We start from the raw sequence: 14,838 nt of genomic DNA on the forward strand, positions 1-14,838 counted from the left end.
ATATATGTGTTTCAATGACATGTATGTATTTTCTCACATACTTGCTTGTAAGAATAATCACCTGAAAAAGGTTAATTACAACTTTGAAAGTGCAATTGTATTGGCAATTGGTATCCATTCATTGTTACTAATGGAATTGTTTTCCGTGAAAATATAAAACACTGGAAATGTTCCACCTGACATCACTGGTTGCAAAGATAAAATCAGGATACCCCCAAGTACTCTATTCTGTCCTCGGAGGAAGAGTGGTATGATACACATAGATTAGGAAATGTGTCGTGTAAATCTTTGAAATTTATACTAGAGCTAACGTATTGTGTACTCAGATCTGATTAGCCTGACCTTAGCAGAATGTGCTTCCTGGGCCTTTTTTTGGGAATTTCCTATCCAGAGTAAGGAAACATTTTTGTTGGAAGTAACTCTGATGGTTCTGGTAGTGATGTCAGAGAAATCCACAATGTATTCAAATGAGTTCAGATTTCTATGAATCTCACTTGTAGTTTTTGCAGCAGGTCAGATTCATAGAAATACAGATTCTACAGACTGTTTTAGTTTAACATTTTTTTGGGGGGGGGCTGTGCTAATGCGCACTTGCACTATGCAAGATGAAATTCTCGTATATTCCTTAAAGAAATCTGATTCTGTCAGTGAGAGGATGACGGAATGAAAGACACTTGACAATCGGCAAAACGGATTTAGCAAACTATGTACATCCCTAGGTGCAGGTCCCAATCACTTAAGATTCTCCTAGATCCAAATCCTTAGGAAGGAAGGCACCATAGGCGTAGTACCAGATCTTACTAGTCACTGACCACATATACTGATAAGTATCGAATTACTTATTGTTCATAGAAGACTATAATTGCATTTAATTATAACTCAAAGCATCATAAACTGTGGGAAAGGCCTCAGGCTGGATCAGAAATGTAGCTAGTCAGTATCAAAAAATTATTCATTCAATAACAACCCACCTGGTTCTAGCAAGCAAGTACTAAGTTTACTGCACACATTCACAGAGTGAGCATTAATTGCTCTGTGTTAATGTGTAGTGCTGGTATACCAAAGAAAGAACTCTTTCATATCATAATATGACTGAATTACAACTTACTGAAGTGAGTTCAGAGGAAGCAACCCATATCACATCAACCAGGAGAAGAATGACAATTCCGAGGGCCATTCGTCTACGCTGACTTGGAGAACTGCTTTGCGGGTTCATCCGATTCATGATAAAAATCCACACCATTTGCAACCTACACAATAACAGTAAAAATTATTTTTTACTCTGTGCTCAAATAGGATTTATGCTATAGGAACTGGTTAGGTCAGACATTCAAATAATAAACTGAAGGTAAAATTTAAACTAAAAGGCAAACTGTGTGATATGAAACAAAGTAGGATGCACTTTAGAAGTGGCCTAATTCTATTTCTGCTAATGTTTGCACTAAAAATCCACCAGCAATCCACAGAAATGTTATTTTGCTCCTGGAGTTGGGCATTGGTACCAGAGATTCATTTATTTTAAATATATATATATATCATCCTATATGAGTTGACTCAGTTTTATCAGTGGGGAGACCTAAAAGGTACACGTACAGTTTAATACAGGAGGTGTTCCATTAGGACTATGCTGGCTGAACAATTATGGGAGTAGTGGTCCAACATATCTAGAGGTCTCCAGATTAGGAAAGGCTGCTTTAAGAAGTGGCAAAAGAGAGCTTTTTGTGCCCTTGTGGGAATACTAGGGATACAGCTGAACTCATGAACTCCAGTTTGAGCACAATATAATACCTAATAGAATTGACCTATTAAAGATACATTTCCAAATGATACCAATATAACACACACAGTAGTTTTAGGAAATTGTCTGATGAAATTATGAATTCTGACAAGTATACTATGCTCAGACTGGATTACTTGATTATTAAGTACTTTATTATTAAAATTATTAATTTGTTAAAGCTATAATGAAGAAATTGAAGGTAAATATGCTATAAATTAAAGCATAAGCTAACTGTTATAATGAAACAATGAATAACTGTTTAACTGACTAGATATTGTGGTTGTGGTGGACACCTTGATGAAAATGTCGACCCAGTGTGAAGGCAAATTCCATCATGGTAGCCATAATTAGAAAAGTAACTGAAAATAAAATTACCAATATCATATTCCCATTATACAAATTATTATGTGACCACACTTAGAATTTGGTCACTGTACCTAAAAGAGGATATGTTCCTGCCCGATTGCTAAGATAGTCTTCAGAGGCTCTTCTCTGGGTGTGACATGTGACTACCAGGAAGAGAACCTTCTCTATAGTGGCTCCCCATCCCTGGAATGCCCTTCCTAGGGAGATCCGCCTGGAATCTTCACTGTATACCTTTAGATGCTAGGTTAAGACCTTCCTCTTTCAAGCAGGTATTTAACCTTTAATCTGTTGCTTTATTAATTTTACTGCTGGCTTCTCAATGTTTTTAATTTTTAATATTGTATTACTTTGATACTTGCACTGCATTATTATTATTATAATACAGTGGGAGATGCAGAACAGATAAAAAGAAATGCTGCTTCACACAGCTCAGAGTGAAACTATGGGATTCACTTCCACAAGGCATAGCAATGGCAACCAATTTGGATAGTTTTGAAAGGGGGTTAGAGAAATTCATGGAGCATTAGTTTATCAATAACTACTAGTACTGATGGCTATAAAGTAAGTCCAATATCAGAGCCTACATACCTACATAAACCAGTTGCTGGGGAACACAACCGGGAGGGTGCTATTACACTCATGTCCTACTTGGGGTTTCCTCACAGGCAGCTGGTTGGCTACTGTGTGAGCAGAATGCTGGAGGAGACAGGCTGTTTGGTGATCCAGCATGGTGGCTCTTCCTATGTTCTTATCTGATCGACTGGCTCCAGTCAAAAGTCTGGCAGAACTTAGAGAGCATTACGCAAGTCTAATTTGGAAGTGACTACAGCATATATAACTAAGGCAAGGGCTGGTTTCTCAAAATGGGTATGCAGTTGACATATAAGATGAAGCTAAGCTGGTAGAAAGCACTGCAGGCAACTGCTGCCAGCTGGCCATCCAGGAAAATGCGGGATTTAGCACTCCTGAAATGTGAAACTGCTGCTTTAGGAGATGTGCAACTCTGTGAGGAACATGTTGTTTCAATAGAACTTCCAACAAACAGTACGTATGTCTTTCCTGGATAAAGCTTGTTTGCTTGTTTTCATCCAATCAAATTTAAAACTGAAACCAGACAGCTGTTTAGGGCTTGTGTAGTCTCCCAGGATTAAAAGATGGAAACGAGAGATAGAGCTAGGATCATTTTCGTATTGATTCCAAAATCTAAATTAACGTAATTACAAAAGTTTGCACATTTTTTATGACCACTGCGTTGGCCTAATAAAAGTATTAACCAGGTAAATTTTTTTGATTTTTTTCTTATGGCCAACACAGCTATATTGCCTCTTTCCACATATTGATGAAACCCAAGCTCAAATCTCCAGGTCTCCATCTGTCCAAAAGAGATTACTGCAATGTTAAGCTGTTTATATCACATTGAACTCAGTGGGATTTAAAATGTGTTATGGTGTACAGCAGCCTTCACCAACCTGATGTCCTCCAGATGTTTTGTATTTCATCTCCAGCCAGTATACCTAATGGTCCTAAATACTGGGACTTGTGATCAAAAACATCTATAGGGCACCAAGTGAAGAAGGCTAGTGCACAGGATTGTAGCCCAAACATGTTTCTCTTATTAGGAAGCCAAAGTATAGGTGACCAAACTAGATATGGAGCAGGGGGTATGGGAAGGTTTTAATACCCACCCTCCAACCCTCCCTAGCCCCCATGTAATGCAGCTACTGGGAATATAGGGTCCTGAATTTGATTTGAGCAGTGGCAGTGGGAGAAAATGCATATTTACGTGTATGCACACCTACACCCACCCACAACTGTTCCGATCAAATTTGGAATCCCCTCCACTTTACATTAAAAAAAAGGAAAATGTGAGGATACATGTCATGCATCTTCCATGCCACATCTTGACTTGATTTTACAGGGGGGGGGAATTAAACTGATCATCTTTTGCATTAATATACTGATAGCACTACAATTTTCTAAGAAAACTGTACAAGGTACCAGCTGTTTCATAGAACTACTTTCATACCTGCTCAATAACCTTCTAAAGTTAAAATAACGGCTCAAACCTGGCAAGCTTCATGACATCATGCTAAGATGAAGGCTGTCTCCTAAAGATACAAAAATGATGTGTGTCAAGAGCTACAAGAGATTATGCTTTTCTGACTTTGCCACCAAGTCTTAATTTTGCTATTTGATCTTACAAGCATGCACAAACACACAGCCCAATTTTGCAATCAACGTATTTTCAAAATTTTGCACTCAAAGTCAGCAGCATATATAGCATGATAATAAAAGCAAACCCAAACCCAATACAGATAAGCCTGATAATAAAGCAGTAACTATAGCACAATTAGGGCAGGACAATGAAGTATACAGACAGTAGATACCTGGTTTGAGGTAATAATGGAGAGTACAATTTTATTAGCCACATTGACAGAGTGCAATGTGTCAAGTCCACCATTCATATTGCACGGAGACAAGACACAATGCCATTAGAAATGAAACACTCAAAAGATGTTTACAGAAGCAGATCAGCATGCACAGCTTTTTTATTACTGTACGATCAATATAAACACAACATGGTAGAACCTAAGCCTCCTGGAAATCAATTTCTGTCTATAAATGAAATATCCCTTGTACGCTGTATAAAATATAGCATAACGCAGTGGTAAAGCAAAACAATAATTGACTCACACGCCTATAAAAAGCTATAAAATGGACTTTCAGAACTTTAAATTGAACCTTAACTGTGATCCTTGTGATCATCTATTGATTTTTCTAATTATTTACATGATATATGATATATTACATGATATATACAGCCTGTCATTGATAACAGGCTGTCATATTTTTCTGTGTTCCTAGAATTACGGTACTTTCCCTCCATATTCAATAATTATTTCACTGTATTTTTTTCATCTGTTTTATAGTGCAACCAACTTTCAGAATGTACAAGTGGGACCTGTAACACAATGTTGCAGGGCTTCTCCACATCCTAAGATGAGTGCTCCTGTTCATGGCTCCAACCTTGTAGGGCTGTTAAGGCTGGGGTGGGGGGAAGGAGGAGAGTGAGTTCCAGAAATAGGGAAGGGATAAAGGACACTATTGTGTCCGTCCCCCCATGTCCCCTTACTGTGCTATGCAGTGCTGGGGGGTGGGGGTGTAACACAGTTCTAGACATGGAAAAGGCACATTATTATTATTATATTTATATCCCGCCTTTTTTCCTCCAAAGAACCCAAGGTGGTGTACATAATCCTCCTCCTCTCCATTTTGTCCTCACTACAACAACCCTGTGAGGTTGGTTGGGTTGAGAGTCTGTGAATGGCCCAAAGTCACCCAGTGGGTTTTCATGGCTGAATAGGGACTAGAACCCGGATCTCCTGACTCCCAGTCTGACACTTTAGCCACTATACCACACTGGCTCTAATCCCTTCCTCCAGGATGCATATTGTAAGATGGATGTGGCTTCAGTAGGTCAATTACTTCTTTTTTCTTTGCTCTCCAGAGGGGGTTCTTTTCAATTGACCCACAAATAATCTGTGTCAAACTGCTCTCTGTCTGCCTTCTGATCTCCCCCAACTTCCCTTTAGGCTCAGCTACCATCAACATCCTCTAACCTCCTTGGTTACCAGAGAGTTTTTGGATTACTGCAGTGTGTTGTATGAGGGGCTACCTCTGAAGATGGTTCAGAAACTAGAGACCTGTTGTATCTATCCTACGCTGTTTGCATTGCATTGTAATGTATTATATTCTTTAAAGTATTTGTATTGCATTATATATTTAACTGTTTGTATGGTATTCTAGTTCTTTCACTGTTTATAATCCACCCAGAGAATGTCAGTTATTGGGCAGATTAAAAATATAATGTATATTTTTAATAAATAGTAATAAATAAAAAAATAAATAAATAAATAAATAAAAATCATTTCTTTTCTGTCATAAACTTGTGTACTTCTGCATGCCTAGGGCATTCCCCCAAGTATACAGATGGTACTATTTTATTTTGGATGGCCCTGTTTCATTTCCAAATTGACAGACCCTCAACCACTGAGTTCACTATTAGAAAGAATGGTTATTAGGCCAAATAAGCAGAACATAATGATCCAAATAATGAACATTTCAGTCTGTTGTTGTACCAAGCCCTTATTAATGCATCAGTGCCTTCAGGAATCAACTTTGCCCCTTTTTGTGTGTTTATTAAAAAAAGAACATTGCAGACCTATTTTTTCCTCCCTCTGAAGATGTGCACCAGCTAACACTGCCGAGTACTAACTTATATATCCAATGTTGCTTACTATTATTAATGTTTGTGCAATTTGCATTAGCTTCGTCAGGCATTATCATTTCAAACAACTGGGAATGACACTTCAAAAGTAAGTTTATATATGCTATTACTACAGGAGCTTATTTTCCTTATGGCAGTTTTGTAAAAAGATGGATCAAACTGCTAGAAAGAATTTCTAGTCTAGGTGATACATTTGAAACTTGCAGAACAGGACTAGCTACCTCTCTCTTTCTAAATAAATAAATAACTTTTATTATAATTTCAACCACCCTGTTTAAATAAACCAGGTTTAATTTTCAACAGGAAAATAATTTGCAACAGAAATTATTTGTCTTAGTTTTTTCAAAAAAGTGCACACTCATTGGCCAGGACGCAAAGTATGTGAACGGTATCCTGTATACACAGGGATTTTTCAACTTTCCCATTCCAGTAACAGCCTCTGATATTCCGCCAAAATCCCATCAGATTCAGAGTAGTGCTCCATTTGGTGCAAGGAGCTGCCACTGGAAGAATTTGCTATCTCCCTTCGTGGATTTGGATGTGGTTTGCATTTGCATATGAGCCTCTCTGGGTCGGTGCGCATGATCCTCACTGCCCACCATGGCTTATTTAAGACATGTGCCAGTAGCCAATGGAGGGCTGCCATGGTTCGGCTGCCACCGAATCCAGGTGGCAGAGGTTGTTTGAGGGTTAAACTACCCTCAAATAAATGGACAACAGATCATGGGTTATTTGAGGGTGGTTTAACCCTCAAACAACATTTGTCGCCCAGGTTTGGATGACACGACAAACCATGGCACCCACCCACCTCTGCAACAGGGGCTGAATATTCAAAATACTCACTGGATTAAGTCAGTCATGGTGGGTTGTGGTGATCATGCGAGTCTAGTCATTTACTTAATAAACATTTAAAGACAAATAGTGCATGATAAAAAAGCCACTTTCTTAAAACAGATATGGCAAGATACAGCTTTCCTTACCTTTTGGACTTTTATCAATGTCAGACAGATCCCACGGAAAACATTTTTATCTACGTGCTTGGACATTTTCTGCAAAAATTCAAGAAGACAATCCTTAGCAACTGTGCTGCTTAGCAAGGTTTTATATTTGCTCGCTGTTCTGCCCCTTTTATTACAAGATTATTTTACCCGGAAATTCTTAATTTAAGCAAAGATACTCTTCAGTAGCTTTTCAAGTTTTTATATAATTATTAATGCATGTTGTGTATTTCAGTTAGACATTAAGGGTTGAATCAAGAAAAACGCCTGCAAAAGGGGGTAAGTGGAACATGACTTTCTCTGGATCCAACTTCATGTTTAGATCACAATCTTGACCTGTACAGAAAGTAGCAATATGCACATATATAACAGAATCATGCCCACACTGATGCTTTGAATTGTATCCTGAATATACCGTTCAAATGAAGAATCAATACCACATTATTTTGCCTTTTAATGAATGATAAAGAAATGGGAATTTTTCCAGTGCCAATTCTGTGAATCTGACTTTTAAAGCAAAAGTTTTCCTAGTGGCAGCATAAAGATAAACAGATAATTATCTTTTTAATTAAGAAGGATGCAGATATGGGTTTCTAACAGTCACAGCCACTACAACTCTTAGCTTTAGTCTAACTATTATAACAGTGTAAAAAGAATTATTCTTTTTCCTAAGGCTCAAATCATGCCATATCTGCCAAAATACAGAGTACAGAGTAAATATTACAAATATAATGTGGTCAGACAACCTAAACCAATTCTATAGATCTCTGTTGTTTGATACTTACTTGGAAATGTTGTTGCCATGGCGTCAACGTGTTCGTAACACCACTGGTATAATTAGTTTCAAATGTCTAAAGAATAAGAATACATGATGTTATTTCTGAAGTTCTCAGCATTCAAATTAATAACAATCACATTTGTCTATTTTGTTTACATGCATTACATAAATTAATCAATTATTTTACATCATGCTTATCTTGTAGTAAAATAAAATCCATTTAAATCATCATACATTTGCGTTCACACATGATCATGAATCACTAGGAAAAAGGCCTGTTAAGTTTGACAAGTGAGAAGAGAGAGTTCTTGCAAACCCCACTGCCCATCCTCCAATCCATCACTGACTGAAGCTATTGCCTCAAACAGAGCAAAGCCCAACCATTTGTTTCTCCAAAGAAAACGCAATCTCCAGGCCCTGGGTAAGAGGTAAAGAACTCCTCTACCCAACCAAGAGCTTTTCCTTCCCTCCTTCACCTATTGAACCTGGCTCCTCAGTTTTGTTGTGGTTCTTTATTAAAAGAGAGTATAAGAAACTTATAAAAGTGGCTTAAGGTAACCAGCTGAGTGGTTAAGGGTAGTGGTGAAAATCTCTTTATGACAAGGTGTGATTCCTAAAAGAGGCAGTGGTAAGAGATCTGTTTTAAAAAGCCCTCTTCCTAAACCACAGCATATTGGATAATTTCAGGTTAATCTCCCAATATTCCATTCTTGAGCAAGGTACTGGAGTGTGTGATGGCTTCTCAGCTTCAAAGATTTCTAGATGAGGCAGATTAACTAAATTAATCAGGTTTCAGGCCCGGTTAACAGAAACTGCTTTGGTCACCTTGGTGGACAATCTTTACTGGGAAGTGGACAGGGTGAGTGTGTCCATGTTAATGCTGCTGGACCACTCAGTGGCTTCCCTTCTGAGATGGGATTGGAAGGACCGTTACATGGTGCCTCTGATCCTTCTTGAAAAGGCAATTTTAGAGGGTAGTGCTGTGGGACTCATGTTCAATGCTGTGGCCGTTGCCCTGTGGTGTCCCTCATGGTTCCATCCTGTCCTCCATACTGTTTAACATATAAGTGAAACTGCTGGGAGAGGTTGTCTGGAGTTTTGAAGTTCAGTGCTGCCACTATGCTAATGAAACCCAGCTCTACCTCTCCTTTCCATCTTAATCCAAGGAAGCTGTTCTAGCTCTGAATTGGTGCCTTATGTTGGTAATGGTCTGGTTGAGAGTGAAGAAATTAAAGCTTAATCTATACAAGATTAGCTGAAAGGCAAATCAGGGAATAGAGACTCAATCTGGGCTAGATGGGGTTACACTTCCCCAGAAGATTTATGCTCGCAGTTTGGGTATACTCCTAGACTCTGCTTTGAACTTGGATGCCCACAATATCCCTCAGAAATAAAATGTGTATTGGAAGGAGCTAATCGAAAGTGCATCTCAGGACAACATTAGCACTTCAAAGGTAACAGTGCTAATGAAGTGGTGCACAGCCCTAGTTTGCTCTCTATTGGTTGACTTTCCACTGGCAAACAAACATGTTTTTATTCAAGCAGGCCTTTGGCATGTAAGCTGGCTAGTTGGGTTGGATATTATTTAATTCTTTTACTGTTATGCTTTAAATTGTGTTTTAATGTCTGTTTTATAATTTTATAAATTACATTTTTTTAAAAAAAAAATTGAGGTTCTTATTATTGTTAGCTGCCTTGAGCACTATTTCCTTGGTGGAAAGGTGGGATATCAATATATAAATGTAGCTATTGGTCATCTCTTGTAATTCAGAAGGTGAAAGAGACTCAAGCTTCCCCCAGTATCAGTAAATGAGCCATCCAACCAAGAGCAGGTTTCCCCCCTGCCTTTATGCTGTCCCAGTGCAGCACTATACTTTTTCCAGAGCGAAGAATGAGAACCATTCATAAGAGAAAATAAAAAGGTATAGAGATACAATTGAAGACGATACCAGTTCTGTTCCTCTGTCATTTCCAGACAGTAAGAATCAAGCCTTGTTTACCTCTGCATTGGCTAGAGTGTGACAAAATGTTAGGGGCTGGCTGAGTTTTGAATTAGCAAGAATTATAGTTTAGTATCATTCAGCGACAGAGTTACCGGACTATAATGTTAATAACCATCACTAGACTGAAAAGTTCACCAAGTAACTAGGACATAGACTTTATTTTCATTATTTTTATTACTGACTTCCTAATGCATTCTTTGCTAAGTTTGCTTATGTTTAAATAATGGCTGCTTGCTGTGGCTGGTCATGGGAGTATTGACATTTTGGGAAGGGTGAGCTGGAGAAACAAGGTGAGAACTAACTGTAATCTTGTGACATGGAATTATTTGCCAAATTTAGGAAACATCTGTATTACATATGTGCAATTATTTTTTTCCTTTTCAGAGGAAATATCTCACCATTATCCCAGCCCCAGCCCCAGAATAGGTTATCTTGCCTTTACTGACTGGCAGACTGTTGACAAATCAGTAGTGTAGGGATATTACACTGGTTTTCCAACATTATCAGTACCTACAAATTGTTATAACTTTTGTAAATTATTATAAACTGTTATGAGTTACGTCTATCTGAGTACGTGAGGACTTCCTGCTCGAAACGTGGTCCATAGTAGTAAACTGCCAGATACAACTGGTATATTTGAAAACTTGTAGCCTGCCAGATATAACTGTAGATTGTCTGGTATAACTCTTCTATGAAATTAGTTGTTAATACCTTTTTGAAAACCTATTGACTATTTCAAATAATTGAGTTTTATTATACTATCTAATATTATAAATTTTGTATAGAAAGCCAAATTACTGTTCTACTGCATTGTTGTTTGGTTCCTTGCGCTTGGTTTGAATTGGTTCATTGGGAACCTTGTCTTTGCTGGTTGGTATGTTTTAATAAGGTACAGTACATCAAGTATAGAGTCATCTATAACAAGCATCAGGTGTTACTGCAATGCAGAGCAGCTAATATCTACCAAGGGAACAGATAGCTGCAGGCCAACGTTGATAATGAACAACTGGTTGCACTTTTAAGATCTAAGCAACCTATATGTGTGAAAATATTAGTTTATATTCACCCATGGATTTTCTACTAGACCAAGCAATGCTTACCTGAGCCTTCCCCTACTAAACAAGATTTCAAAACTGTACAAATTTCAGAAGCCCCATACCAGATTCACTTCATATGCACGATAAAGCGGTCCTACTTCCCAACATGGATCTATATACAATACATCCAGGGCAACATAGGTCTTCTCTACCAATCGTTTTATTCAGGCAGACTTGTTAACCACCCTGAGCACTATTTTAGTGGAAAGCCAGGATATAAATTTACTAAATAAATTTTGACAGTGTAATAGTTATATAATAATGTAAATTTACTGAAATACAGAAGTAAATAGACAGGTCCCTGCCCTTTACAAACATACATTTCAAAATAAACAATAGTGAAAACAGTACAATGTAAGAAAAGCCATGCTGGATCACACCAAAGGTTCAACTAGTCTAGCACCTTTTTCTCCAGAACGGCCCACCAGATGCCTTTGGGAAGCCCACATGCAGGATAAAAATGCAGTACCAGTTTTGTGCTGTTACTTCTCAGATGCTGGCATTTGGCAGCATAGCGCCTCTGAAATTCTATACAGCCATCAGCCATTGATAGACGAACCCTCAATACATCTGTAAAATCCTGTTTTTAAACCACCTAAACTAGTGGCCATTACCACATCCTGTGACAGTGAATTCCACCAATTAACAATGAATTAAGAGAGCAAGCTCTTTAATACAGGGGTGGACAGAAGGTAAATCAGGCTCTATGGGAGATTTGCAGTAGTCCAGCATGGACTTCTGACTCCCAATAGTTTAACAATAGCAAGTATAAATGAAAGTAAAAACTAAAAACAATTCCCTGCCATGGCTGGTTGTGCGTCAGTCACTCCACTCCCAGGTTCCTCGTTTGTAAAATAGTTGCCTTTGACGTGGTCTTCCTGTAGCTCTGCTGGCCAGTTTTAGAACTATGTTGGAATCCATGAACTCAGGTTCAGATTTGTATATGTAGGTCACCCCAGTCTACGGCTAATGAGTGGCAGTAGATCATCGGCTCCACACTCTCAGCCAACGTTGTACCAAACTCCACCCACGTCCACCCCACTATTTTGCACCTGTCTCTGTGTAGTTGGACTTTGAGGTGTTCCAGTAAATAAATAAAAAATCCTACCCAAGTGGGTTGATGCCTGGCCAGCTCTGCTTTGATACGCCTAAACACGAGGAAAGGGAGAGCAGTGTGGCTTCTCCCGCCCACACAGACTTCGCCGCCAAGAAGGAAGTGCAGAAGGATTTAAAGTAAACACACACATACATACACGTACGTCAAATCTAGTTATTCACCGACCCCCAAGGCGGGCAGATCATTCACACGTACACATCCCACCACACACACTGGCGTGCACCGTGATGATTGGGGACAGGAATAAAGAATAATTCGCCTAGTTCGCTGACTGAGGGGGTCGAAAGCAGAGGCGAGACGGGTCTCGTTTTCTTCCGCCCTCAACCCAGCCCTGCCTGCTTGCCTGCCTCAGGAGCCCCAACCCCACAAGCAGGACACGGGGCGCGAGAGAGGCGGCGGTCCTGCCATACATAATACGAGGCAGGAGCTGCTGCTGCTGGCGGTGGCACTTTGACAGGGAGCGGCTGGAAAGGCTCGAGCGCTCCGCCGACGCGCCCACGGCCCTCCAGGGAGCACCAACCGCCCGAGCTCCACGCAGAAAAGTACCTGTGCCGAGACCCCCGCCCCACGCGGAGTCGCAGCCCCCTTCCTCAAAGATGGTGGCGACCCCGTCGGTTCCGCTCGAGGCTTCTTCAGTCACAGCTGACTCGGCTCAAGAGTCCGCTCGCTTGGGCCGAAATGAATCGATCGCCGAAAGGAGCCACCCGCCTCGCTCGTCAGCGACGCGGTCGGAGCTCGACTCGCTGGCCTAATCTTGTAGCCGCCGCCGCCGCCTTCGCTGCGCTTTCTCTCACGCCTGCTCGCGCCCCGCGGGCGGCAGGAGTAGCAGCGCTAGGAGAAGTTGAGGAAGGAGACATGCGGGACTGGGGAAAGCGAGCGGTCGGTCGGTTGGAGGAAAGAGGAAGGGCGGTGGTAACTGGAAAGGGCGGTGGGGAAGGGGCTGCCTTTCGTGCAAACCCGAAACTTTCCAAAATTATTATGACTGAAATTATGTATACATAAGTAAAAAATGCAGTTGGTGGGACTTACTTCCCAGTATGTACATATGGAGCCAGGGTGGGCAACGTGTGGTCGTCCAAATGTTATTTGACCATAACTCCATCGGCTATAGCCAGTGACGATAGATGATGGGAGCTGCAGTCCCAACAACATCTGAAGGATCACACGTTGCCCACCCCCGAATATAGGCGCAAGCTGGAAAGCTTCAGTTCTATGCACATTCCCAACTCAGTGAAACATCTGTTCAAATCCACATGAATAAAATTGCAATTCTAAGCGTACTGGGGAACATGGGTGGGAGGGTGCTGTTGCACCATATCCTGCTTTGTTGGTCCCTGGTCGGCCACTGCTGGACTGGATAGTCCCTCGGTCTGATCCAGCATGGCACTTATGTACTTACTTCTAGGGCAAAAATTAAATTGAACTCATTGGGACTTGGGAGTGCAATCCTATATGTCTACTCAGAAGTAAGCTCCACTGAATAAAATGGGACTTTCTCCCAGGTAGGATTACTGCCTTAATTCTGAATAAACATTTGTAGGATTGTTCTAATTATGTTTTCTATTAAGGTTAACTAGAAATAGTTTTAAAGTTTATGTTAAGATACTTTTTAAAAAGACTCCAAAACACTTTTAAAGGAGATTTTAAAGTACTTGCTGTAAAGTAATACAACTGACTCCAGTTGATCCTATTTGGTATGTGTGTGGTGTGAAAATGCTGGCCAAAATATGATTTTGAGAAATGTGAAACCAATGTAGATTGAATTGTAAGGTTTTGAGTTTTTAATTTTAACCATGTTGCTAGGTATATATTTTTTGTTCTGTTTAAAAGGTTAAATTGAGTCATTGAACTCAGTCACTAAATATGCCAGAAATCAAGGTTGGATAGCAAGTAAACAGAACACATCGTCTTAAATCTATGACTCATAGTCCCCTGATCCTATTCATTAGCAGCACATGTTTTCGAAACTTTTGCCAGTTGACACTTTTTTCTGAATTAAAAAGGAGTGTGCAAGTATTAGAACTGGGTGGTGTCCAAAAAACACGGTATGGTGATACCTTTATTAGGACCAAAGACAATGTCACAAAGTCATGCCCAAGCTTTCTAGTACTCCAGAACTTTTAATCAAACTGGTTGTTAAACAAAAGGGAGAGATAAGCAGTTAGTTTTATTGCCTATATCCATAGGTTCTTACAATTTTACCAAGGAAAAAGATTGAGCATACAAAATTGAATCATCTTATGCATGCCTCTAATGTTTTTGATAGTGATAGTAAATAGAGCTAATCGATTAGTTACATTTTATTTTATCTCTTTATTTGCAAATATAACAGAAACAAAAGGGGGAACACAGAGGAAAAAAGAAGGAAAATAATGTCAATCCTTTCCCTCTCTTTTCCTTTTTTTAATTAA

At 39.6% G+C, this 14,838-nt stretch overlaps 1 protein-coding gene across 3 annotated transcripts in view; it reads right to left on the reverse strand.

Annotated features, from left to right (window-relative positions):
- SLC35F5 (solute carrier family 35 member F5) overlaps positions 1 to 13,095 on the reverse strand; it is a 38,611-nt gene extending 25,516 nt beyond the window's left edge. For 2 of the 3 annotated variants that reach the window (XM_063116612.1, XM_063116614.1), the window contains exons 1-5: positions 12,974 to 13,095; positions 8,218 to 8,283; positions 7,415 to 7,483; positions 4,213 to 4,254; positions 1,109 to 1,250 (exon numbers count right to left, since the gene is read on the reverse strand). In XM_063116612.1, the coding sequence (XP_062972682.1) occupies positions 1,109 to 1,250; positions 4,213 to 4,226 (156 nt within the window). In that variant the 5' untranslated portion in view covers positions 4,227 to 4,254; positions 7,415 to 7,483; positions 8,218 to 8,283; positions 12,974 to 13,095. Of the gene's footprint in view, positions 1 to 1,108; positions 1,251 to 4,172; positions 4,255 to 7,414; positions 7,484 to 8,217; positions 8,284 to 12,973 lie in introns of all 3 variants that reach the window. The other variant, XM_063116613.1, reaches the window with a different exon arrangement.
- Positions 13,096 to 14,838: the final 1,743 nt, after the last annotated feature.

Source organism: Elgaria multicarinata, chromosome 2, assembly GCF_023053635.1.
Source record: "Elgaria multicarinata webbii isolate HBS135686 ecotype San Diego chromosome 2, rElgMul1.1.pri, whole genome shotgun sequence".
NCBI classification, from domain to species: Eukaryota; Metazoa; Chordata; class Lepidosauria; order Squamata; family Anguidae; genus Elgaria; species Elgaria multicarinata.